We start from the raw sequence: 18,620 nt of genomic DNA, 5'->3' as shown, positions 1-18,620 counted from the left end.
ATTATGAATTTTAATATCAAAATTCTGACTTCATTTTTCAGAATTGCAAGATATACAGTCAACATTCTCACAGTTGCGACTACTAATCACAGACTTCTAATTATCTTTCTGAATTTTGAGTTGACTAACTTTATAACCTGCAATTTTGAGTTTATATCTAATATAAAAAACTGCATTAAGCTTTCATTTTCTTTAGTGGTGGAATTAAAAGTCCAAATACAACATCCAACTTTATAGCTCAGTTGCCTGTTAACATCACACAACTCTGAGACTTTTATTATTCTGATTCTTCATCAGTGGTGGATATAATCTTGCATAAAACCCAGCTTCAAATAAAGAAATAATAAAATCAAAACTCTCTTAAAGTGAAAAGCAGGCGCTGTTTACTCTCCTTCAGAGTATAGCTTAAGGTTTCACACATCTCAAAAGGTAAAGATTTAGAGAAAAATTTGCAGTTGGGAGTTATAAAGAGAATCTCACAATTCTAAGAAAAAAAAATTTAATTCTGGTTTAAAAAGTTGCAATATCCTGTAAATGTTCTTTAATGAAAACGGCTTCTACAAAATTCTACAAATGTAAATTACCTAAAGTGAATGTACTGTAATGTAATGCAAATGCACACCACATTAAAAGGGATCATGTTCATCCTCATGTTTTCACACGTCTAAAATGAATGTCTTTCTCAGATAAATGTTGTAAATGCAAGTTAAAAGTCAGAATTGCAAGATTAAAAAGTTGCAGTTGTGAGTTTTAAAGTCAGAATTGCGAGATAAAAATAGCAATTTCAAGTTATAAAGTCAGAATTGTAAGTTAAAGGTTGCAATTGCAAGTTTTAAAGTCAGAATTGTGAGATAAAAAGTTGCAATAGCGAGTTATACGGTTAAAATTGCGAGATAAAAAGCAGCAATTGTGAGTTATAAGGTCAGAATTGCGAGATGAAAGTTGCAATTGTAATAAGGTCAGAACTGTGAGATTAAAAAGTTGCTATTACAACATGAAAGTCAAAACTGTGAGATAAAAGTTACAATTGCGAGTTATAATGTCAGAATCGTAAGACAAAAAGTTGCCATGGCAAGTTAGTCACAATAAAAATAAAAAGTTTCTCTAATTTATCTCTCAGAGTTGTGAGTTTATATTGAACTTTATAATTCGCAATTTCAAGTTTACACAAGAAAATCTCACAATTCTGAGAAAAAAAAATAGTAGAATTCTGGTTTAAAAAGTTGCAATATCCTTTTTATTTTCTTTAGTGGTGAAAACGGGCTTCTATAAAGTTCTACAAATCTAAACTCCCTAATGTATATGTAATGCAAATGCACATTACACATCATCAAAGTGAAAAGCCAGTGTTGTTTCAGTCCCCTTTATCCTCATTATGTTTTCATACGTCTGAAATGAATGTCTTTCTCAGATAAATGTTGTAAATGTGAGTTATGAAGTCAGAGTTGCAATTTAAAAAGTTTCAATTGCAAGATGAAAGTCAGAATTTTGAGATAAAAAGTTGCAATAGCAAGTTATAAGGTTAAAATTGCGAGATAAAAAGCGGCAATTGCAATAAAGTCAGAACTGCAAGATAAAAGTTGCCATTGCAAGTTATATGGCCAGAACTGTGAGATCAAAAGTTGCAATTACAAATTGGAAGTCAAAATTGCGAGATAAAAGTTGCAATTGCGAGTTATAGTCACAATTGCGAGATGAAAGCCAAAATTGCGAGACAAAAGTTGCAATTGTGAACTACAAAGTTGGGATTTCTCAGAATTGTGAGTTTATATCTAACATTATACCTCGCAATTTTAACTTTACACAAGAGAAGTTCCACAAAACCCTAAAGTAAATGCAATGTAAATGTAATGCAAAAGCGCATCACACATCATTTACAGTGAAAAGGCTCCTTCGGTTTCCTTCATCCTGATGTTTTCGCACATCTTGAATGAAGTCTCGGTGTACGCAGTGTAGTGTGAACAGAGTCATGCATGAGCTCATCATATCACACTGTGTTCCTGTCTGTGTGTAATGAATCAACACGGGACGCGTCTCCACCGACAGACCCTGCAGAGACTCAATATTACTGTTACCATAGTAAACCGCAGAGCGTGCATCACATTCACACACGGGGGAATTACTTAAACACGACATCTACTGCATCTCACTTACCTTGCACTGAAGTTTTTAATGCTTTACCCTTACCTTTTTAAACTTTCTACAACCTTTATATTCTCTGATTGCTTTTATACTGCAAATTACTGCTACTAAAGTAAACCACCAATCGTGCATCACATGCACACAGGAATGACTTGAATACAACATGTGCTGCATCTGATTATGGTGTGGAAATAATAAAATAAAACATAAACATTTTATGGCGTCGCGGTGGCGCAGTAGGTAGTCAAGAGGAACCTCAAGAAGGTTGCTGGTTTGAGCCTCAGCTGGGTCAGTAAGCGTTTCTGTGTGGAGTTTGCATGTTCTCCCTGCATTCGCGTGGGTTTCCATCAGGTGCTCCGTTTTCCCCGACAGTCCAAAGACATTTGGTACAGGTGAATTGGGTGGGCTAAATTGTCTGTAGTGTATGAGTGTGAATGGGTGTGTGTGGATGTTTCCCAGAAATGGGTTGCATCTGGAAGGGCATCCGCTGCATAAAACGTGCTGGATAAATTGGTGGTTCATTCCGCTGTTGCGACCTCGGATTAATAAAGGGAATATAAGCCGAAAAGAAAATGATGATGATAAACATTTTATATTCCTTGCACTGCTAAAGGGCGGCACGGTGGCTCAGCTGTTAGCACTGTGGCCTCACAGCAAGTGTGCATTTCTGTGTGGAGTTTGCATGCTCTCCCCGTGTAATGGCGGATCTGCGTGAACAGAGATGTGCAGAAGTCCGAATCTGCATTTGTTGACAGAGTTTGAGCTACTTATTTGCAGGGTCAGACGGAATCTGCGGACGTTTTTTGCTATTTCTGCTGAGAATTTTGGTAAAAATCTGCAGATTTCTGCTGAATGATTTTGGGAGTATCATAACTAAAACCTTAATATGTGGAAGAAAAAGTAATACCTTTTAAACTTTTATTTAATGTTTAAAATGCAAATCCAATTAGATTCACTTTATTTGATAAACAAAGAAGTCTCTCGTATAATATCTCTACTAAAACACAGAAAATATTACTGTACAAACTGCACTGTGCATAAAGCAGATGAACATTTACATATTAGTCAATAATATTACTGTAATTAATTTAAAAACTGAATAAATATAGATTTACACACATTTACTCAAGTAAATAAACAGAATTAATGATGGGCTAAAAATCTGCGGAAATCTGCTGAATTCTGCACCGCAGATTCCGTGTGGGCCTATTTATCGGTGTTATGGGAGATGTCAGCCTGACAATATTTATTTATGACATTTTTGTATAAAAATCCATACAAACACATTTAGCTCAATTACATTAATCATCACTATTGGACTGTGAAGAGACTTCCAACCAGCACAACAGCACACGTTTCTGAAGACAATCACCTGCTGCACCTTTAATATATGCTTGCAAAGTTTCCTATAGTCAGTTAAATGTCTGTTGAAGGAGCAGAATCAGCAGACATTAAGCAGACAGACTACTAATACCCAATTGGACCATCAATATAAAGTGTTACCGTAATGTTCAGAGGGAAAAGGTAAAGATGTTAAAGGTTGGTATTTATTTTGTATTAAGTAGATATAATAATACATGTTTGATATTTTAGTATTTCTCCCACACCTGTTTTCCCATTCTTTTATCATCTCCCACACTTTCCCATATTCTCCTGCAGTCAAATGTTTTCAAGAGATCCACAGGTTTACCTTTGAGCACTGCTTGTGATTCTCACACCACACCAATGATCCATTGCTCTGAAAAGAGAAAAGAGACACAATAAACCACTGCAAATCATCCAAAAACACGTGCGACACATTCAATTCAGAACACCATGGATGCACAGAACTTTTGTCCACCAATAATGATATTTCCTTTAGTTATTTTTCCATATACATAAATAAGCATGAACCAGAAAAGCAAGGTCCACCCAAATAACATGCCGACAGGACATTCATTCATTTATTCGCACTGTGGCTCAGTGGATAGCACTGTGGCCTCACAGCAAGAAGGTCGCTGGTTTGAGTCTCAGCTGGGTCAGTTGGTGTTTCTGTGTGGAGTTTGCATGTTCTCCCCGTGTTGGTGTGGGTTTCCTCCGGGTGCTCCGGTTTGACCCACAGTCCAAACACATGAGCTATAGGGGAACTGATCAACTAAATTCACCATAGTGTATGAGTGTGTGTGTATGCGTGTGTGAATGACTGTTTCCCAGTACTGGGTTGCAGCAGAAAGGGCATTCGCTGTGTAAAACATATTCTGTAATAGTTGGTGGTAGTTGGTGGTTCATTCCACTGTGGCGACTGTTGAAATAGTGACTAAACCAAAGCAAAATGTATGAATAAATGAAACAACCCAATTATTGAGCTTTTTTTGGACAACTTAATTAATTTATTTTCAAACCACTTCAATTTGTAAAAAAACTAATGAGTTCCTTCAGGTTATCCCAACACAAATGAACTGTGTGGAAGGCAGCATTTTCTTACAGTGTACGAAGCACTGATTTAAAGATGCATTGGCTCCATTAAGAGCAGTCTGAAATGAGAACTGAGGCTTTGTTCAAACTTCACGGCTCCGCAAACCAAAAGTCTGCTTAAGTTCAATGTCAAGTTCAAAGGACTGAGGAACAATGTAATCCAGTGGAAATTCCCCGTGAAACCTTGGGAAATGAGTTATCATTAAAAGACTTAATTTTGTGTCCAGGGCCGCGGGGTGTTGTGAACTCCATGTCAAGGATAATGGTCAGCAGCTTCAAAGAGAAACACAGCAGATAGCAGATGCAGAAAATGCAGAACATGTGAACCCATGGCATGAAGCGATGAATGAAACCTGTACTGTGCATCTCTCTGTGTGTGTGTGTGCACAGTATCTGACAGTAAAGCATCTGGGGTAGAGCATTATCTAGAGCAGAAGGGTTTGACTGGATCATCTTTATGAACTCTTCACTTTATGAGCTACAGAGGCTTTATATTACAATGAATCATCAGAATCATGACTCTTTCACAAAGCCTGGATGGATGGATGGATAAAAAACAGTGAACGAAAGAGAGGAATTAAGGAAGGAAGGATGGACGGACGGACAGACGGATAAAAAAAGCTAGGATGGATGGATGGATGGATGGATGGATGGACAAATAAAACGATGGATGGATGGATGGATGGACGGAGGGATGGATGGATGAAAAACAGTGAACGAAAGGAAGGAAAGAAGAATAAAAAAACCTGGAATGGATGGATGGATGGATGGATGGACAAACAGATTTACAGAATGGAAGTATGGATGGATAGACAGATGGGTAAAAAAACATTGAATGGTGGACAGATGAAAAGTAAACAATGGAGGGATGAATGGATGGATGAAAAGTAAAGAATGGATGGATTAATGAAAATTAAATGATGGATGAATGATGGGTTTGACTGGATCATCTTTATGAACTCTTCACTTTATGAGCTACAGAGGCTTTATATTACAATAAATCATCAGAATCATGACTCTTTCACAAAGCCTGGATGGATGGATGGATAAAAAACAGTGAACGAAAGAGAGGAATTAAGGAAGGAAGGATGGACGGACGGACAGACGGATAAAAAAAGCTAGGATGGATGGATGGATGGATGGATGGATGGACAAATAAAACGATGGATGGATGGATGGATGGACGGAGGGATGGATGGATGAAAAACAGTGAACGAAAGGAAGGAAAGAAGAATAAAAAAACCTGGAATGGATGGATGGATGGATGGATGGATGGACAAACAGATTTACAGAATGGAAGTATGGATGGATAGACAGATGGGTAAAAAAACATTGAATGGTGGACAGATGAAAAGTAAACAATGGAGGGATGAATGGATGGATGAAAAGTAAAGAATGGATGGATTAATGAAAATTAAATGATGGATGAATGATGGGTTTGACTGGATCATCTTTATGAACTCTTCACTTTATGAGCTACAGAGGCTTTATATTACAATAAATCATCAGAATCATGACTCTTTCACAAAGCCTGGATGGATGGACGGATGGATGGATAGATGGACAAATAAAAGGATGGATGGATGGATGGATGGACGGACGGATGGATGGATAAAAAACAGTGAACGAAAGGAAGGAAAGAAGGATAAAAACAACTGGAATGGATGGATGGATGGATGGATGGATGGATGGATGGATGGATGGACAAACAGATTTATAGAATGGAAGTATGGATGGATAGACAGATAGGTAAAAAACATTGAATGGTGGACAGATGAAAAGTAAACAATTGAGGGATGAATGGATGGATGAAAATCAAAATAATAAATGGATGGATGAAAAGTAAAGAATGGATGGATGGATGAAAATTAAATGATGGATGAATGAAAAGTAAAGGATGGACAGATGGACGAAAATTAAACAATGGACGGATGAATGGAAAGTAAACGATAAACGGATGGATGAAAAGTAAACAATGGAGGAATGGACAACAATTAAACAATGGATGGATGGATGAAAATTAAAATGATAAACTGATGGATGAAGAGTAAAAGATGGATGAAAATTAAACCATGGATGGACAGATGGACAGATAAATGAAAAGTAAATGATGGAGGGATGGATGAAAATTAAACAATGGACAGATGGATGAAAATTAAACAGTGAACAGATGAATAAAAAGTAAAGGATAGATGGAACAAACTTTAAACAATGGACGGATGGAAGATAATTAAACTGTGGACGGATGGATGAACATTAAACGAAAGACAGATAGATGAACATTAAACGATGGATGAAAAGCAAACTATGGACGGGTGAATGTGTGGATGGATTGACGGAAGGACGGACAAAAACTATGGATTGATGCATGGCCAACAGAATGAGGAAATAATGGATGAACAGATGAAAATATACAGAACAGTTGAGTTTTTATACAGTATTTAAGGGAAGAACATTAGGAAACTGTCATTAAATCAGAATCAGAAAGAGAATTACTGACTGAGTGTGCTGAAACACAAATAATGACCTAAGCATGAGCAGTACGTTTTAGATTAAAGCTTTAATCCCCATTCTGACATGTGTGGTGCTCCACATGTAACACAATTAACACACCTAATACAATAATAATACCAACACTTAACATCTAATACACACAAAAATGGTAAATAATAATAATGAGATGGACATTTAAAAGCTAAATTAGGTTAACCAGGGCAATTAGGCAAGTGATTGTATAACAGTGGTTTGTTCTGGAGACAATCCAACACTAATATTGCTGAAGGGGTGAATAATATTGACTCAAAACAATTAAAAACTGCTTTTATTCCAGCCGAAATAAAACAAATAAGCCTTTCTCCAAAAGAAAAAATAGAGGAAACACTGTGAACATTTCCTGAATCTGCTCAACATCATTTGGGAAATATTTGACAAACAAAAAATTCACAGGAGAGCGAATGATTTTACTTTAGCTGTATATATAATAATAATAGTAGTGATCTTCTACTTTAGGAGTGGATCAGTATTTAATTCCAGTAGCTGGTTCCTCTGTAAGTCATTACCCCTCAGCACTGGTCTTAAAGCTGCTATAACTCCAGCCGCCGCTGACAGACGGACTGATGGAGACTCATCCTGCATCTCTGACCCTCAGTGGGATGTTGACCCAGCTGTTTCACTGACCTTACACTGATAATTATAGGTCAGCACTTTAACCCCGGCTTACTCCACAGAGCGGGGTATTCCTGGACTCTTTAAGCCTTGAGTTTTCACGATCGCAGATTTACTATCAGTGTGCAGAAGCATCACTGAGGGATCAACAGTAATCCATCCAGGAAACTCATCCACATAGAACCCGATAAACTACTGTACATGATGTGTGTTTGTCTAGCAGACGCTCTTATCTGTTCACAACAGAGGAACAAAAGCGCATCTACACGGAGAGGACAACATTTGAGGATAGAGGAGATGCACAAAAACTAAATTGGATTTATTGGATGGATGGATGGATAATTGGATGGATGGATGGATGGATGGATGGATGGATGGATGGATGGATGGATGGATGGATGGATGGATGGATGGATGGATGGATGGATGGATGGATGGATGGATGGATGGATGGATGGATGGATGGATGGATAAAACACTAGGTGCATGGGTGGATGAATGGATAAAAAATGAATGAATAAAACACTAAATGCATGGGTGGATGAATGAATAAAAAAATAATTAATAAAACAGATGAATGGGTGGGTGTATGGATGGATGGATGCATGGATGAAATGAAACACTAGATGAATGGCTAGAAGGATAAATGAATAAATTAATTAAACACTAGACACAGCTAAATGGATGAATGAATGAATACAACACTAGATACTTAGCTAGAAGGATGATTTAATTAATTAAACACTAGATACATAGCTGAATGAATGAATGAATGAATGAATGAATGAATGAATGAATGAGACACTAGATGCATGACTGGAAAAATGAATTAATTAATAAATAATTAACACTAGATACATATCTGGATGGATGAACAAATTAATAAAACACTGGATGCCTGGTTGAATGAACAAAAAAAAAACACTGTATGGAGGGATGGATGGATGAATAAAACACTAGATGCATTGCTGGATAGATGGATGGTTGGATGAATGAATAAAACACTAGATGTATAGCTAGATGGATGCATGAATGGATGAATGAATAAAACACTAGATGGATAGATGGATAAATGAATGAAAAAAAACACTAGATGCATGGCTAGGGTGAATTAATGAATTACGGAATGAATGAATCAATTAATTAATTAAACACTAGATGCATGACTGAATATATAAATAAATGGGCTAGATTGATGAATGAATGAAAAAAATGAATGACTGAAACACTAGAAGTATGGCTGGATAGATGAATGAATGAATGAATGAATGAATAAATGAATGAATGAATGAATGAATCACTAGATGTATCGCTGGATTAATGAATGAACGAATAAAACACTATATGCATGGCTAGATGAATGAATTAATGAAAGATACTAGATGCATGGCTGGCTGGATGGATGGATGAATAAATAAAACACTGGATGAATGGATGGATGAATGAATAAAACAATAGATGAATAGTTTATGCAGGGATGGATGGATGGATGATTAAAACACTACATGGTGTCCGCTACATTCATTCTTCCATGGCGGGGCGCCACCCCAAAATTGATCCCGCCACGGCTACATCACAGCTTCACATTCAAAACATTCATTCGTGTTTTTTTTTTTGTGTTTTTTTTTTAATAGCGAGTGATAATCGCACCAAGACTGATTAAAAGGTAAGTAAATTATAACAGCGTGAACTTCTCTGTAACCGTAGTAGTGCTGTGCGTCATTTGTTTAACCCTTTAAGGTTACGTGCTGACTGCCTGACTGACTGGCTGACTGACAGGTACGTGATGCGGAGGAAATCGGCGCGCGAGCAAAGAGATTTGCATGCTTGTAGGCAATTACATAAATTCAATCTCGACTTAATACTGCGCTAAAGACATTTATCATTGAAATAATGCTACAGGTGATTTGTAGATGTGTGTAAAAAAGGCCAGCCGCCACAGCTGGAAAAAATCCTAGAGGAAACACTGAACTAGATGAATAGCTTATGGATGGATGGATGGATGGATGGATGGATGGATGGATGGATGGATGGATGGATGGATGGATGGATGGATGGATGGATGGATGAACAAATGTTTGGTTGAGTGGATGAACATAATGATGAACCATGATAAGTTTATTGCACATTCCTGCTTGAGAATTCAATGAACACAAATGAAAGGCTGCTTCACATTTTATTTTGGAGTTTGATTGACACAAGATCTCAAATCTCCATCTCAATCCAAATAACTTTTCCAGTTGGCACATTTAGTGTGTTAAAAAGCGTCTCCGCGCCCATCTGGAGTTGTGGGATGTTTAAGTGTGGGGCCACAGTGAGGGCACGTCTGCTCTCTGGCAGGTGGTTTAACTCTGTTTTTGGATGAACCCGTGGTCTGGACATGACAGTCTGTGCTTTGAACTATTCTTTCTCACATTCTTCTGCGTTTAGCTCTTCTTCTGCGTTTTATTTACATTGTTCAGATGCTTTAATCAGAGCGCTGCTGCTGCTCTGGGCAAGTGTTTAACACAGCACAGCTCCGAATACACCAGAATACAACTCCGCTCTCAACACACAGCCTTTTTTGGCTAAATCCACTCCGTACGTCTCTGATTTCATAGACAAGTGTTGTTCATCATTTAGTCATAACTCTATAGTCTACTCTGCACTACAGAAGAGTTTTCAGTATTTAAGTTGCAACAGACCCCCAAATATCATCTTTGTGCAAAAGTATTCACACCCTAATATATACAGGCACATTTATTGGTATTGCTGGATATCAATTGTCAAAATAACACAAATTTGATCATTTATATTGATTTAATGGCAGAAAAAATATATAATTAGGACCAATATTCAAACTAAGCATAGTGAAATTGTCTATTATGACTATTAAAAAATATTGAAAATAATTCAATTAAAATTACAGATGGATGAAAACAAAGTAATGGATGGATGAATGAATATATGGACAAAAGGATAAAAAAGAATGAGTAAACAATGGATGGACAGAGGGACTAAAGAAAATAGATGGATGATGATGGATTGATTGAAAAAACAATGGATTGATAGATGTAAAACAGAATGAGGAAAGAATAGATGGACATATAGTTGAATAGATGGATAAACAATGAATGAATGAATGAATAAATAAACTAAAACACAGCACAGCTCCAAATACAGCAGCATACAACTCGCTCTCAGCACACAGCCATTTTGGGGTAAATCCACTCCATACGTCTCTCATTTCATTGACAAGTGTTGTTCATCATTCAGCAATAACTCTACAGTCTATTCTGCACTACAGAAGAGTTTCAGTCTTTAATGTGCAACAGATCACCATATATCATCTTTGTGCAAAAGTATTCACACCCTAATATATAAAGGCACATTTATTGGTATTGCTGGATTTCAATTGTCAAAATAAAATCAAATTTAAACATTTTTATTGATTTAATGGCAGCAAAATCACTCATAAATGGGACCAATATTCCCACTAAGAATAGTGAAATAGTCTAGTATGTCTAAAACAATGTATAAATAAGTAACTTTTTTTTTTAAATAGAGCATTTCAATAAATGTCTAGTAGTTTTTGGATAGATGGAAAGATAAAAATATTGGATAGAATTGAAGTAAAATTACAGATGGATGGATAAAAAATGTATGTATGAACTGATGATGGATGAAATGGTGGAATAATTAATATAAAAATGGATAAATGGTTAACTGATGGATAAAAAAATAGACTCAATTAAATAGATGGATGATGGACTGATGGAAAAAAACAATGGATTGATAGATGGAAAACAGAATGAGGAAAGAATAGATGGACATATAGTTGAAGGGATGGATAAACAATGAATGAATGAATGAATTAAAATACAGCACAGCTCCAAAGACACCAGCATACAACTCACTCTCAACACAGCCTTTTTGGGTAAATCCAGTCCATACGGCTCTCATTTCATAGACAAGTGTTGTTCATCATTCAGCCATAACTCTACAGTCTATTCTGCACTAAAGAAAAAAAGTTTTTCGACTTCAAGATGCAACAGATCACCATATATCATCTTTGTGCAAAAGTATTGACACCAGTTTTAATTATTTCTTCTGAACATAAGGTGTCCTGAACATTAATAGAACATTGATGAAGATTATGAACAGTTCTTCTGAACATGGCATCTTTTGCCTACTCCTTGCTGCCAGAGACTTGACAGCGCTTCTCACAAATCTGAACCACATTTGGCTTTAGAGCGGAAGCAGTTGAGACCCTCAGTATGGCTTGAAGATGATCATCATTAAGTCTAGACCTGTACTTTGACTTATTGAAGTCCTAGGGAAAAAAGTGGGGGAACTCACTCAAAACTTCCATTCCCTCACCTAGAGTTTGAGACCCCTGCCCTAATATATAAAGGCACATTTATTGGTATTGCTGGATTTCAATTGTCAAAATAACATACAAATTTAATTTAATGGCAGCAAAATCACTCATGAACGGTACCAATATTCACACCAAGGATAGTGAAATTGTCTAGTATGTCTAAAACAATGTATGAATAATAATGAATTGACGAAAGCGACCTTTTGATTTTAAATATAGCATTTCAATACATGTCTAACAGTTTTGGATGGATGGAAGGATAAAAACATTGAATAGAATTATTAGAAAATAATGGATGTTAAACGGATGGATGGATGAACACATAATGATGGAAAAAATGGATGGATGGATGGACAAAAGGATAAAAAATTAAAAAATAAACAATGGATGGATGACTAAAAGATGGACAGAAGGACTAAACAAAATAGATGGATGATGGATTGATGGAAAAACAATGGATTGATAGATGTAAAACAGAATGAGGAAAGAATAGATGGACATATAGTTGAATAGATGAACAATGAATGAATGAATAAATAAACAAAAACACTACACAGCTCCAAATACACCAGCACCACTGACCTAATTCCACCAAGTAGGACCTTTTCCTGGATTACCATCTCTGTTGATCCTGGAAAAACATTCTAATAAGCCAATCAGAATGAAGGCATATGTTTACTGTTTATGTTAACTTTAGGCTTATGCTGGGTTTATGCACTTTTGCAGGATTGTTATCCAACTATTATTCACCTCTGATTTTGGGAATAATTGACAGTTGTGGTTGGGTTTGGGAATAGGTATGGATTACATTTTCCAACAACAAGAATGGTGTTACATAATCAACAAAGATGTTCATCCAGGACCGCATTGTACTTTGCAAAACCATGACGTGCCACCAGCATACAACGTTCTCTCAGCACACAGCCATTTTTGGCTAAATCCACTCCATACATCTCTTATTTCATTGACAAGTGCTGTTCATCATTTAGGCCCAATCCCAATTCTATTTTTGTACCCCTACCCCTTCCCCTTGGCCCTTACAAACAGGGGTTAAGGGGAAGGGCTTCAAAATTTGCCCCTAAGAATTGGGACAGCACCTGCACCTGTCATCATACGTCATCACCATCTCTTGCACAATATGAGATCAGACGATGGCGACTGCTGTAGTTAATCCAGTTTGTTTTTTTGTTTTTTTGGTATTAGTAGGCCCACACGGAATCTGCGTGCGCAGAATTTCGCAGATTTTCTGCCGATTTTTAGAACATCATTAATTCTGTTTATTTACTTGAGTAAATGTGTAAATCTGAATTTATTTAGTTTTTATTCAGTAATTTATTACTTTTTATTTCATATATTAAAGAGCCCATATTATACATGAAATAGGGTCATATCTTGGTTGTAAGGGTCTCCAACAACAGTCTAATATGCATGCAAGGTCAAAAAACACTTTCATGGTCTTATAATCTGCATTTATTTTTACCTAATTATCCCAGCGACTTCTGTATGAATCGTCCAGTGATTCATTTGTTCCCAAACCCCTTCTTGCCGCGAAGCTAATCTGCGCTGATTGGACCGATGACAGTCTGTCGCGATTGGTCGACTGCCTTCAGTCAGAGAATGAAATGCCCAATAGCTAATCAGCAATATAAAAAGTAATCACAGTTCATACACGCTCGATAGTGTAGGCGTGGATTTTAGCTGCCACACACACACAAAAACACACACACACCTCCGGACAACAACGCTCCCGCTTCCGCCCGCACCCGCCAGGTTTTAGCCTGAGAACCCGCTCCGTTTTCTGCCCGCCGCGCCCGATCTCGCTAGAGCGGGGGAGACCACAACCAAATATCACCCAGCTATACAGTCCAGACAGCCAAGCTGTCTGTATAAACACACACACAGGACCAAGCACACAAAGCTCTCGCTCGCGCTCTCTCTCATACGCGCGCGTGCGCACTAACACACATACACACAAGCACCAAGCAGACACATCTTTCTCATTCGCATAGCAATATCCGTGATATTGCTAGACAGCCCGCTCCCGTCCCAAATTAAACCCGTTACCGACCGCTCCCGCGATTTATTCGGAAATTTATTCCCGCGCCACAGAAATCTGGCGCGGGGACAGCCGCGGGAATGCAGACCTCTACCACGGAGCTCCGTAAACAAACAGCACGCGTCGCGTTTTTAACGTGACTTTGCACGCGATAAGAGAATATAGCCAGTTAACCTGATACAGTACACGCGGTTACAAGTAACAAATCACAACTAAATACATTTGCAAGCTCGAGTCAACAAGGCAACAACTTTAATCACACGTACTTACACTTGAGAAATGGAGGAAGAAAAATCCATCCTGACATGTCCAGCAGTAAGTTACTCTTTACTGATCCTTCCTTTAACAAACGCAGATGAAGTATTCTGTGTAGCATGTAGCTTCCAGAAGTTTCCAGTAGTTTCCAACTGCTTGGTCATAATGCTGATGTTTCAACTTTGGGTAGACCCTCGATAATATCCATCTGCAGTGTGACTTCAATCGACCGGCATGTTTGTGTGTGTGTGTGTGTGTGTGTGTGTGTGTGTGTGTGTGTGACTGGGTTTCTGCGTCAGAGGGCGGGGCCTCAGGTTTGAAATCTCCCGGGTTTGCGCGTGCACGTGAATAACTTGGTTTCGTTCGTACGTCATGGCGAAACACCTAATGAATCGGTATCAAGGCGACTCGTTTGAAGCACTATGAGTCGACTCTTTTATAGATGAATCAACCGTTTTAAACACTGTATTCTTACAGATTTAAGCCTTAGCTGGATACTTCACTTCACTTAAAGCTGTGTTACACACTACATGGAGGGGAATTTTCAAAAACCCATAATATGGGCTCTTTAAGATTTTAGTTATGATACTCGCTGGATACTCCCAAAATTCTCAGCAGAAATAGCAAAAAATGTCCGCAGATTCCGTCTGGCCCTAGGTATTATTCTTCAGGAAATGACTGAAGGCATATGTCATGTTATCACAACGATCTAATGTGGGAATAAGATCGTAATACTGTGCATTTAACACAGTGGCCATATTAATCAATGTAAACACACCAAAATAACATTAACATTAGAGCAGACACTGTAAACAGCCCATTGACAGCCACTAAACTTTCTGACAGGGTATTCCAGTGTCATCGAGTGTCAGAATGTTGCAGAACGAGGGGTAAGGGGAAGGGCTAAGGGGTAGAATTGGGATTGGGCCTTAGTCATAACTCTACAGTATTCTGCACTACAGGAGAGTATTTAATCTTTAAGATGCAACAGACCCCCATACATCATCTTTGTGCAAAAGTATTGACACCCTAAAATTGAAAGGCACATTTATTGGGAGTGTTATTTTTCAATTATCAAGATACAAATTTTTAAAACTTTTTTTAATGGGAGTAAAATCTAGAAGTGCGTTCACGCCTGTAGATCAAATTTTTTTTTCTAAAACACAGATTAAAACTTGTTACAAGATTTATATTTGTTCTTGGGCAGTTTACTTTCACATTGTAAACTTTCTAAATGGACCAAAATTGGTAAAACAAGTCACGCGCGAGTAAACTTTCCTCACATTGGTCAGAGTTTTAGGGTTTATTTTGAGTCTCGCTCAAGTCTAAGTCTCGCTCAGCTGTGATGTCATTAATTTAATCTATGACGATGAGCAATAAGACATTATAAGCAAAAAGCTGTGCTTTTATGTTGAATGATGACACCCACAGATACATCATCAAATATAAATATGAGGTAAGACCATTGGCTAGAATTATGCATTATAGCATTTGCATTATAGAGAGAAATAACAGATAAGCCAAGACTGCAGTTTGGTCAATTTTCCTAACAGATAAACAGCTCTCGTTAATAGTTCAGCAAGATTTCACTTTCGTATTTAACATTAAACACAGATTTACCAGTATAGGAATGATGACAAGCCACCCTACTCATCATTCTCTCTTCATATAGACATGTGGCTATTAAATATCCATAATACACTGTGATATAGCTGGTTGGTTAGTTCGTTGGATTGTTTTGCCTGCTCAATACAATCGATCCGCACCAGAGTTCGTTTCAATCAAACCAAGACCACCTCATTCAGGTGATTTCAAAACAATTGTTTTGAATCTGATATTTACTCCATTAATTGAGTATAAAATATACAAATATTTGGTTGAATTTCAGTTAAATAATAAACTATGAAATATATAATTGCAAGATAAGAGAACAGTCCAGTATAAGTGCATCTGCTCAGCTAAAAAATGTGAAGGAATGCAGAAACCCTTAGAGATGAGACATTTCTGTCAGGGTTGTGCAATGTGCTGTTAAATCAGCAAACCCACGCTCTTATCAGTGTTTCATGAGCTGCAATACATCTACAGATGCCACATTCTGGAGATAAACGGGCTGTAAAGTGGAAATAAAGACACGAAACGTTGAGTTGATTGACTCTTGGGTTGTTTAAAGAGACATTATTGCTTAATAACACACCCAACGCTTAAACAGGCCAAAGAGCAGAAGATTTCACCAAGAGCTGTGGCCATGCCCAATGATTGCGTGATTTTTCCGAATGCACTGCGATTCTTTAGTTAATAGATTAAGCTTGGTTTTGATCAACAGGTGGCGCTGTATGTTTTACAAACAGAAACACTCACCTCTAATTACTTACACCACTTAAAACTGAAATAATCCGTAATAAAGCCATTATCACTTATTAATATTAATCAACTAAAGGTTTTAGTAAAATAAAGGGTGCTGTGCTTATATTAATCTGGTGAGTGCATTTTAGTACAAGGTTAAAAGTAGCCTAGAGCATCATCTTCTGTTGAACACTAGCCTAAAGCACCATCTGCCGTTAAATACTACCCTGGAGCACCATCTGCCGTTAAACACTACCCTGGAGCACCATCTGCCGTTAAACACTACCCTGGAGCATCATCTGCCGTTAAACACTACCCTAGAGCATCATCTGCCGTTAAAAACTACCCTAGAGCATCATCTGCCGTTAAAAACTACCCTGGAGCATCATCTGCCGTTAAACACTACCCTAGAGCATCATCTGCCGTTAAAAACTACCCTAGAGCATCATCTGCCGTTAAACACTACCCTAGAGCATCATCTGCCGTTAAAAACTACCCTAGAGCATCATCTGCCGTTAAACACTACCCTAGAGCATCATCTGCCGTTAAACACTACCCTAGAGCACCATCTGCCGTTAAACACTACCCTGGAGCATCATCTGCCGTTAAACACTACCCTAGAGCATCATCTGCCGTTAAAAACTACCCTAGAGCATCATCTGCCGTTAAAACCTACCATGGAGCACCAACTGCCGTTAAACACTACCCTAGATCATCATCTGCCGTTAAACACTACCCTAGAGCATCATCTGCCATTATAAACTACCCTAAAGCACCATCTGCCGTTAAACACTACCCTAGAGCACCATCTGCCGTTAAACACTACCCTAGAGTATCATCTGCCGTTATAAACTACCCTAGAGCACCATCTGACGTTAAACACTACCCTAGAGCACCATCTGCCGTTAAACACTACCCTAGAGCATCATCTGCCGTTAAAAACTACCCTAGAGCATCATCTGTCGTTAAACACTACCCTAGAGCACCATCTGCCGTTAAACACTACCCTAGAGCATCATCTGCCTTTATAAACTACCCTGGAGCACCATCTGCCGTTAAACGGTACCCTAGAGCACCATCTGCCGTTAAACACTACCCTAGAGAACCATCTGCCGTTAAACACTACCCTAGAGCACCATCTGCCATTAAACACTACCCTAAAGCACCATTTGCCGTTATAAACTACCCTGGAGCACCATCTGCCGTTAAACACTACCCTAGAGCACCATCTGCCGTTAAACACTACCCTAGAGCATCATCTGCCGTTAAACACTACCCTAGAGCATAATCTGCCGTTAAAAACTACCCTAGAGCACCATCTGCCGTTAAACACTACCCTAGAGCATCATCTGCCGTTATAAACTACCCTAGAGCACCATCTGCCGTTAAACACTACCCTAGAGCATCATCTGCCTTTATAAACTACCCTGGAGCACCATCTGCCGTTAAACACTACCCTAGAGCACCATCTGCCGTTAAACACTACCCTAGAGCACAATCTGTCGTTAAACACTACCCTAGAGCATCATCTGCCGTTAAACACTACCCTAGAGCACCATCTGTCGTTAAACACTACCCTAGAGCACCATCTGTCGTTAAACACTACCCTAGAGCATCATCTGCCTTTATAAACTACCCTGGAGCACCATCTGCCGTTAAACACTACCCTAGAGCACCATCTGCCGTTAAACACTACCCTAGAGCACCATCTGTCGTTAAACACTACCCTAGAGCATCATCTGCCTTTATAAACTACCCTGGAGCACCATCTGCCGTTAAACGGTACCCTAGAGCACCATCTGCCGTTAAACACTACCCTAGAGAACCATCTGCCGTTAAACACTA

At 38.2% G+C, this 18,620-nt stretch overlaps 1 protein-coding gene across 4 annotated transcripts in view; it reads right to left on the bottom strand.

Annotated features, from left to right (window-relative positions):
- anos1 (anosmin 1) overlaps positions 1 to 18,620 on the bottom strand; it is a 105,028-nt gene that overhangs the window by 76,976 nt on the left and 9,432 nt on the right. For 3 of the 4 annotated variants that reach the window (XR_012385713.1, XR_012385714.1, XM_073913340.1), the window contains exon 2: positions 3,833 to 3,880. The exons of the other annotated variant lie outside the window; for it this stretch is intronic. Coding sequence is in view for 1 of the 3 variants with exons in the window: in XM_073913340.1 (XP_073769441.1) it covers positions 3,833 to 3,880 (48 nt within the window). In the remaining 2 variants the exon portion in view is untranslated. The remainder of the gene's footprint in view (positions 1 to 3,832; positions 3,881 to 18,620) is intronic. 4 annotated transcript variants of the gene reach the window in all.

The sequence above is a fragment of the Danio rerio genome, chromosome 9 (genome assembly GCF_049306965.1).
Source record: "Danio rerio strain Tuebingen ecotype United States chromosome 9, GRCz12tu, whole genome shotgun sequence".
NCBI classification, from domain to species: Eukaryota; Metazoa; Chordata; class Actinopteri; order Cypriniformes; family Danionidae; genus Danio; species Danio rerio.
This window is presented reverse-complemented; position numbering and strand designations above follow the sequence as displayed.